Source organism: Saccostrea cucullata, unplaced genomic scaffold (genome assembly GCF_032062105.1).
Source record: "Saccostrea cucullata isolate Sc308-1 unplaced genomic scaffold, CSIRO_AGI_Scuc_v1 ctg127, whole genome shotgun sequence".
NCBI lineage: Eukaryota > Metazoa > Mollusca > Bivalvia > Ostreida > Ostreidae > Saccostrea > Saccostrea cuccullata.
The window spans coordinates 968,150-977,977 of NW_026940370.1; the positions used below are offsets into that span (position 1 = coordinate 968,150).

Genomic DNA, 9,828 nt, shown 5'->3' on the forward strand with positions numbered 1-9,828 from the left:
TGTTTGATTCACGAACCCGATCATAATTTTTAAAAGAGACTTGCTGCAATCGCATCATCTCGGGTCTTTCCGTCAGAGGTCGGAAATATTAACATCACCGGATGTTAAAAATTTATACGTTTCCTGTTTATTCAAATATAGGATAGACGGAGTTAGAAGTCCCTTCTATGGTATATTTTAGGTAATGTCATTACATTGAATAAAGCTAAACTCCATATTCCACAGATAAAAGGTCTCCATGCATTTATTTCAAAGATCGTGAAAAAGGAGGGTTGTCATGGCGGTTACCATATACATTCAAGGTCGTTTTTCCGCTAGTCGGAAAGGCCCGAGAAGTTGCGATTGAGACTTGCTGGTGTTCCATTTTCAGTGGCGGATTCAGAAATTTGGTTGAGTTGTCATAAATAAAAATTTTCTATTCAAACTTGTTTGCTCGTCATTGAGCTTTGATTTGATTCCAAATGAACTTTAAAAAAAAAAAGAACATTTTCAACCAGGGTGAAACACTATAACTATTTTCTCTGGTACATCAATTAGAAGCTGATCTAGCTGTAAAAAGAATTTAAAAATCTCTTCCAAAATCTTGAAATTAATGGCCCCAGAATTAGGTGTTCCCAATGAAAGGAATCTCTGTTAACCTAAATTTCGTTGTTGGTATACTTTTATCATGAATCCTCAATCCTGTAATACATAATTCATTCTTTATTGGCTGATTTTATAAAGTGCATGGTGGTTTTGTTAAGTTGAGAAACAGCTATTCAAATTGATGAATTATAATAGTTATATAAACAAAATATAACCAAAATTAAAATACTTTTCAATTTTTTTTTACTATTCTATAAACAACTCTATAGTTTCAACTGAAAAAAGACAATTTTCCTTGATGTTCATTTATTTCTGTTTTTATCAACTGGAAAAATTACTCAATTTAAAAATGATTTCTGTTGTTTAAAAAATCTTATAGAGTATACTTAATGTGTTCTATTGTTTCCTCTGAATGCTTGTCAAATAGATTCCATTCCAATTGTAAATGAAATACATGTATATTTAAGGAATAACTGTCTTATTTTTCGATTTCATGATGTGATGAATCGATTGGCTTGCGTGATAATTTGCATAAACGCTGAAGGCGTTTATGCAATATGCATAAAATTATCACGCAAGCCAATCGATTGATCATCTTCATGAAACGAAAAATAAGACAGTTATTCCTTGGGCCCACTCGATTGGGACCCTTCTTATTCCAGAATAACCATTCTGTCTGCTCGATTGGTTTAGTAGGGTAGACTTAGAAGGCCATCTCAACCTTCCACATCAAAGATGGTAGGACAGCATTCTAATATGGCGTCAAGCGGGTGGGTGAAAACTTTGGGGACTTTTATTATTGTAAATAAACCAAACTTTAAACAAAATACAGTTGCAGAAACTTTGAGGACTTTTATTATTGTAAATAAACCAAACTTTAAACAAAATACTGTTGCAGAAAATATTTATATCATGTATCAATGGTAATTCTATCTGTTAAGAAGCATTTTTTTCTGCTTTGTAACATGCAGTGAATTCAACCATCGAGCACAGATTTATAATTTTCCATGTAATATGGGTTGAATATTTGAGTCATAAATAGGTCACTGATTTGACCACAATTTTTTATTTTTGTACATGTAGTTTATTCTTCTGTCTCATGCACTTGATGTTTTAAACCTTTCTTTACATATATAAAAAGAATTCCAAAACTATTATATTAAATAAAATTTTCCTATCCTTAATTATCTCTTCAAGTTTCCCTTTTGAACTAACATTTAATGCTGTAAATTAAAGGATTCAAAATCTTGAAAAACAAATACTGCAGTAATTCAAAACATTGCAGATAATATTCCATAATATCCAATACCCTTCTAAACACTTGATTTAGACATACAAATTCAAACTCTTCCGACATTCCCCTCTGCTTCTAGAAGGATCCGAATCGAGTGGGCCCCTTGTATTTACATGCTCTTGATTCCGCCAATCCGCGTGTATGGCACGCCAAATTCACTAAAATGAGCTAAAACACAGTTTCACAGTCGATAAACTATGTTTATCGACTGTAAACTATAGTTTACAAACCGTGAACAAAAATGAGGTAAACCTAGTTTCACATTTGATAAACTAGGTTTATCGACTGTAAACTATAGTTTACAAACCGTAAACTATAGTTAACGATTCGTTAAGTATAGTTTTCATCTGTAAAACTATATTTAACGGTTGTTAACTATAGTTTACGAATAATAATCTAAGTTTATCTGTCTGTAATAAGCGTTAACAATAGATTTTGTTGATAAACATAGATTCACGTTTGTAATCTATAGTTTACAATCGTAAACTATAGTTAAGAGTTGTTAATCATAGTTTCACAAATCGTGAAACTGTATTTATCAGATCGTTAACTATAGTTAACGGTTTGTAAACTATAGTTTACAAATCGTGAAACTGTATTTATCAGATAATCTATGTTTTGCAATCGCAAATGATTGTTTTCAGTGTTAAGTATAGTTTACCGTTGTGAAACATAGATTATCGCGATGGTTTACGGATGTAAAATATAGATTAACGTTGTTAACTATAGTTTACAGTCCGTAAACTATAGTTTACAACCGATAAACCTAGTTTATCGACTGTGAAATTATGTTTAGCTCATTTTTGTGAATTTGGCGTGCTATACTGTCTGTAATAAAACGTTAACAATAGATTTTGTTGAAAACATAGATTCACGTCTGTAAACCATATTTTACAATCGTGGACTATAGTTAAGAGTTGTTCATCATAGTTTCACAAATCGTGAAACTATATTTATCAGATCGTTAACTATAGTTAAGAGTTGTAAACCATAGTTTACAAATTGTAAAACTGAGATAATCTATGTTTTGCAATCGCAAATGATTGTTGTCCCCCGCTTTCGCGAAAGCGAGGGGACATTAAATCTCATTCGTCTGTCCGTCACAAACACTTTAACCTTGTCCATAACTTTTGATTCAGTGAAGCTATGACTTTCATATTTCACATGTCTATTCCTTGTGATAAGACCTTTCTTTGGGTACCACCAAATATGACCTTTTGACCTTGATCTTGGAGTTTGACCCACTTTTACACAAATATTCCAAACGTTTACTTTGGCCATAACTTTTGAATGGCAGGTACTAGGACTTTCATATTTCACATATGTATTTTTTGTAGCAATACTTTTCACAGGTACTTGTGGACAGGACCCCCCCCCCCCCCCGATATTCAACCCCGGGGCTTATTTGACATTTTTTTCACAATTTATATTTAGTACACTTATTCAACATGTTTGCAATAGGAACAAATCGTCAAAACCCCAAAACAATCGCTCCTCAAAAAATACCCCACTATACAGGATCGTGAAAACAGTTCCTAGGAAAGTGAGATAACTTTTATTTTAACATTTTCTTTTTGGTAACAGGAATGACATAAACTGGTAGGACATGTCACCTCCTGAATGTTAAATGCACAATACTAGTATTTAGTGGGAGGCATAAGTAAAACACCCATATTAAATTAATCTGTGAATGAATTCAATTAATATGAGGTGCAAAATTTGTACATATCTACACAGGGTAATATTTTCCCTATCATTTAACTAAGCGCGTTATAAAATTTCTGTTAAAGTGACATGGTTAACTGTTAAATTTTACTTGTAATGCATAGAATATTTTTTATAGAACACCTGGGAGATGATCGTAAAATAACTTATAAGCTGTAAGACCATGTATATTAGCCAACGGGAAAAAAAAATTTTACATAAAGAATATTTTTCCTATTATTCTGATCAAAAGACAAAAAAGTGAACTTTTTTTGAAAATGACCCAGCTATGGTCGCAAAAAGTGTCCTGTAGGATCAATAAGTAGTGCCCTTCATATTTAAGTTGTCTCCTTGGGAATGCTCCGAATCTATGATATGAACACGCTCAGGCCCCATTACCGTTTAGCTCTTGATGACTTTCTTCTACTTTTCTCTGTTTTTAATTCAAGCAAGCAACATATAAGTTAATATTACAGGAATTTCAATAAACTCGCTGAAAGTAAACATTCGTAGGTATACTTCTTGGCACCTGATCCCACCATGAATTTCTAGGGGTTTGTGTTTATTTCCTATTCACATACATGTATTTGTATTGTTCAAAGATTTTTGAGATTGATCACAGTTGGTTTTCTTCATCCTTTTCATTCTCTTGGAAAATACATATTCGTCATAATTATACTCAAGGAGATATTTTATAATGGCCTCGCACACTTGATGTACTGTATATTTCTCAACATCAAAAAGATTCCAATAGTCCTATATATTTCTGCTGAAGACGTCAACCAGTATATGGCAACAGTCACCCTTTTCTTTAGAGTCAACGGCTCGTTTACAGTCTCTAGGACCAAAGCCAAAACATTTTTTAACATTAAACAAAATATTTAATTAATTTCCCTTCTTCGTGTGTAAATTCTTATACCATTCTTGGTCCTTAAAGTCGTTAAGTTTGTTTGTTTTTTGTTTTTTTGGTACCAATAAATCAGTGGATCCCCCCGTTTCTTTGAGGAACATTCAAAAGTTAGTCTTCCACCCAAACAGTAAGGAAATACCCTTTTCTTTCAAAAATTACAATTATGAATCTGTCCATCTCCTTATTTTATATGAAAATATGACGATTTACTCAATCTCGTCTGAACGCATAGCAAATTAACTTTTACTTACGTGTGGAGATTTACTTGTATGTAAATTTGCACAGATAAGCAACTTTTCGTCGTATGAATGGGGTAATACATGGACATTGGAAATGTAAATATTACACAATCAATACACCAGTATTCTATTAGACACCCGCATAAGAAAATTTATGACACCGAAACTCGCTCAATGTATGCTCAAACTTTGTGTGTATCTGAGTAATTTAGGAGATTTTCTAGACCTACACTCGCCCAACAGTCTACTCATCTAATATATTTTATTACCCAAGACAACCAAGGTACCTTAACAAATTCCATCCATGATGATTGTGGTGCATTTTTTTTACTATACGTGTCATTTATTAATTTTCAATCTGAAGTTGAACATGATTACATGAAGAAAATGATAACATTTCATGTAACCATGTTCAACTTCAGATTAATAAAATTAATAAAAGGCATATGTTTTGGTAAATAGTCCATAATAAAATAAACAAAAGATTTTAGAATATTTATATATATGGCTAGTCTATACATCATTACAGACACCATAATCTTCCAGTCAATGAGTGATAATTTAGGAGACTTTTCATTAAGTGGGCGTGTACTGAGAGCACGTGTTTGCCCAAATTCGACATTTTTTAAACACGTCCATCGGTCTTTTGTTCAGTTCCACTAACGATTCACCAAAAGAACAAATTTTCTTCTTGACCTTAGCATGGTGCAGATTTTTGTGGTACATAGGATATACAGGGTTTTCTGTTGACATGTTGCTTGGAAACGACACTGATTTTTGGGTTCCCCTAGCTTTATTTGTAATTCTCTGGTATTCCGAGGGGACGTCATCAGAAACGTCCGAGACACAGGGTGATCTGGAGGGCGGTAGATCCTCCTCGCTAGATCCTAAACCAGACTTTTCTTTCTTATCTGGATTCAGAAAATGGTCCAGGCGACGCATGAGAACGAACGTTTTCTCGTTGTTCACCTCTTTTTGGGGAGATATGGAATCTAAGGTGTGTTTTCTAGCTGAGTCTGGAAAAATTTCCGGCGGATGAATTACGCTCAGAATACCGTTTCTGGTAGATCTAAAATTTGTGTCGTATCTCAAATGTCGATCCTTTTCCTCATTTCCGACCCGACTCATTGGAACATATTTCTTTGGCAGGGGTTTCACGACTCTAGCATTGGTTTCACGGAATCGAACAGGTTCATATCTAGGTTCCATGTCTTTAGGCGTCAGTTCCGTTTTTTCGTCCAGTGGACTATAACTTGACCCGTATTTATTGTAGGGATTTCTATGTATAGGCTCCAAGAATTTTTTCCGACCTCCAGGAGAAACCATATAATCCGGGAGACTTAATTTTGATCTTGGACTTGAGCGAAAAAATTGACTGTCTTCAAAATTGCTCTGCATTGAGGAGTCCCTGATAGATGGTACCCGTTCTGACTGAACCCGTTGATTGGGTGTAGATGTGTAAAACTCATCTTTTAAGCTGTCCTCCATTAATCTTTCGTTCAAAGCTTTGGAATGCAAAGAATCCGTAACAGGTCTTATTGTAACATAGTTTGCACGTCGGATATGTCCAAACCTGGGTTCGTTTGACTTCCATTGCGTCTCTGCTAAGTTGTCAATACGGCGTAAATATTGTTGCCCTCGGCGTATATCCGAAAGTCTTCTGTCGCGAACTTTCGATTCAAAATTAAACTTTCCTTCTGTATTTGGCACATTTTCTGATATCATTCTTCTGCTTCGAACTGTGAACAGATTTGAATATTAGTAGATTTTTTTTATCAAAGCATACCAAGCTTTTAAAATCAATCGTCAATTCCTAAAGGTGACTTCGCACTATCTCTCTCACCTTTTAAATATCAAAAATTCTCCATAAAATCCTTAAAGGTTAATCTATCCTTGTTGGTAACAGACATATGTCGGTCATTGAAATCAATAAGTAATTTAACACATGAATATCGATATCCAATCTGAACCCCCTCTTCTTATCTAGCATTCCTTATTTACATACTACTTAGTTATTGTTTATTTCACGTATTAAAGCCAGTGGCTCTCAAGCAATAATCAACAGTAACTTTGATCTCAATTCACTGGTCGTTGCTATTCTTCGGGCAAACATTACTTTAAAAATGTCTAACAAGTCAACACCAAACCAAGAGAGTCAATCAATCTCTCAAAATGAAAGTTAATAATTCATAGCATTTGTACACAAGTTTGAAAAGACGGTATATGCTACTTAACGCAACACCGCCTGATTATATTGAAGTTATCGTGATCTATTCACTTTAAAAGTCATATTTGATTACCTGGCGAAATCCTATATGAAAACAAATTATTTAAGAATCGGATAAGGGCAGTAAAGAAAAAGAACTTTATTCATACTACCGGGTTTGTTGTTAGTGAAATTTGGCATAAATTTAAAGATATTGGAGGCATCCTTTTAAAAAATAATCCACAGTAAAACAAATTTTGCACGCAAATTTCAGCTAACGTTGAGAAAAGAATTCCATTTAAAAACAATTTACAGTTCAAAAGTATTATCGACAAGGGAAAGAAACTTGAAGTAAATCAATAGTTACACTGCGATTTGTATATATTCATGTATATTCCCTTCCAAAATCTATACATGTATTTGGTTTCGTTGGAAAGGGAGACATGGGATATATTAGCTAGACGCTGTCCTGTCAAAAACTATGAAGATGTGGAAAATAAAACCTCAATATCACATAAAATCTATTTAAAAAAAAGGGGGGGGGGTGAACCAATAAAATAAAAATACATGTATTTAATCGACAACAAAACAGGAAAAACTTTGACAGGAGGAAAAAATTCATGTAGCCATGTAGCTAATCCGTGTTCCCAGTGCCATGATTTGACACAAGTGGAGTCTGGAATGTACACTATCTGTGGATGCTTCGTAAAAGTGTTCCCTGGAAAAAGATTTTTGTAAATCTTTGATCACCCATAGTGCTCCATCCTACCCCATTTGTCATGATTTGAACAAATTAAATTTGAATCAACAATATGTCAGGTAGCGTTCAGACAAGATTCGTCTTTTCAGGCCAAGAGGTTCTTGAGAAGAAGATTTTTTTTACTTTTATATCCCTTCATCTGAATAACGTTGAATTCCCTTTAATACCCAAGGATACCCTAAGCCAAGTTTGGATGAAAATGGTCCATTTGGTTTTAAAGACGATGTCAAAACGTTTATGACGATAAGACAGACAGAGGACAGATTTTAATCAGAAAAGCCCATATGAGTCTTTGGCTCGGGTGAGCGTAAAGGAAATACATGTATCATCGAAACTCTAAAATTCTTATTTCAGTAGTGGTGGGTAAGGATCTTTTTTAAAAAAAAAAAACAAAACATTTTAAATACATTGCCTATTCGCAGTGATCTGATTGTACTGAATCAAAAAGAAGGAGCAGACTTTCAATGAACATTGTAAAAATGAAAAGCCAAGCAATATTTAAATCGGTACAAAATGACCATCCCTTGCCCGATTCCTACTCAGAGATTGTACCATTGCTTGTTGGGAGTTGGCATATAAATGTGTATCAGAAAATTGATAAATAAATTGAAGATTTCTCTTTAAAGGGACAGGGAGGCAAGTTAACATATATTGAAAAGGGCGTCGCAATATAAGTCCCTGTTCCAATTAAATTTCAGGGAATCTAACGTACTTCTGTAATGGGAAGAAAACAATAGGTTAATGCAGTTGATCGTAGCCAATAATAAATGTACATGTACCTGTCTTGACTAAGACATAAAAATCAACAATCACAAAACAGGCAACGATTCCAAAATGGATATTAAATATTAATATAACTTGCAATGGACCGTGATGGTCAACTTTGATTATCTTTTTTGGGGGTGAGGTGTCATTTATCTCAGAATTTTTAAATACGAAATTTCAGACATATAACAAAAGACTGTGATGGGGGGGGGGGGGGTCCCACTTCTTTGAAATATAATATTTTGCTATTGAAAGGTAAATTCAAACAATATACTTTATAAATTTTTCTCGCTCCCCTCAGAGTTTGAGAAAATGAGTTTTCACTGTACATGATTTTAAGCTACAACTCAGAAATTAAAAATTAAAAAATGTTCCTTGCTAAAACCAGACCAGAAGAAAAAAATCAAGGGAGGTATATCATATTATATAAAACAATTAGCCCATTAGCCACAAATGCTCACCTGAGTAACATTGGCCCTGCTGTTCTTCACCATACCCCCCCCCCCTTATACTCACTGTGGCCTAGCATTATACCAGGGGGCCCTAATTTGAACAATTAAGAATCTACCCCTTTTCTGACCCTAGAATTCTTGTGAAGATTTTTACGCATTAATTTTTCTGTATGTTTTAATGAATAACTTGGATTCCCTCTTGGTCCCCATCCTATCCCCAGGGGGTCATAATTTGAGTAATTCAGAATCTACACAAACCCAGGATGCTTTTGCATAACTTTCAGCTTTTATGGCACTACCCCAGGATGCTTCCACATAAGTGTCAACATTTCTGGTCCAATGATTCTTGAGAAGTATTTTTATGACCTCACCTTATTTTTGTCTTTTCTTGATTATCTCCCCTTGGAAGGGGGCTAGGCCCTTCAAATTTAGAGTTCATATTTCTCTCAGGGTTGTCCTTAAGAATTGAAAGAGAAGGAGACATTTAAAAAGTAAAAGGAGATCTAAGGTTCCTCCCTGAGGGAGTTAAGGAGGAATACCAAAATAACAGTGAATTACATCAGTAAAGACAGGGAAATTCCCCAGCCCCTGGGTCTTAGGGACAATTTCCATACATCCAAGGATGCTTTGTACATGTACCACCTTTAATTAAAATTGGCCCAGTGGTTCTTCAAAAGAAGAAGATGGAAATGTGGAAAGTTTACAGATGGATGGATGATGGACATCCATCTTTAATAGGACAGCAGATGATCAGTAAAGCCCACTTGAGCTTTCAGTGCAGGTAAGCTAAAACATTCATGATTCTTTTGTTACAATACTAAAACAGAATTTTTAAAAAATTAATTCAAGGTTTGCCCTCTTTTGTATACTGCATATCCCTAACTTGTACAGTTTGCTATATACACCAGTAACA

At 34.3% G+C, this 9,828-nt stretch overlaps 1 protein-coding gene across 1 annotated transcript; it reads right to left on the reverse strand.

The window, feature by feature from the left end:
• Nucleotides 1–5,254: 5,254 nt before the first annotated feature.
• Nucleotides 5,255–7,285, reverse strand: LOC134255191 (uncharacterized). The gene is made up of 2 exons (XM_062737694.1): nucleotides 6,576–7,285; nucleotides 5,255–6,471 (listed from the first exon to the last, which is right to left on the reverse strand). Exon 2 carries the CDS (start codon nucleotides 6,455–6,457, stop codon nucleotides 5,309–5,311), a length of 1,149 nt encoding a protein of 382 aa, XP_062593678.1. The 5' UTR covers nucleotides 6,458–6,471; nucleotides 6,576–7,285; the 3' UTR covers nucleotides 5,255–5,308.
• Between the last annotated feature and the right edge of the window lie 2,543 nt (nucleotides 7,286–9,828).

Bases quoted from the DNA above. Each gene is read 5' to 3' on its own strand.
- LOC134255191 (XM_062737694.1), bottom strand. From the start codon at position 6,457: ATGATATCAGAAAATGTGCCAAATACAGAAGGAAAGTTTAATTTTGAA.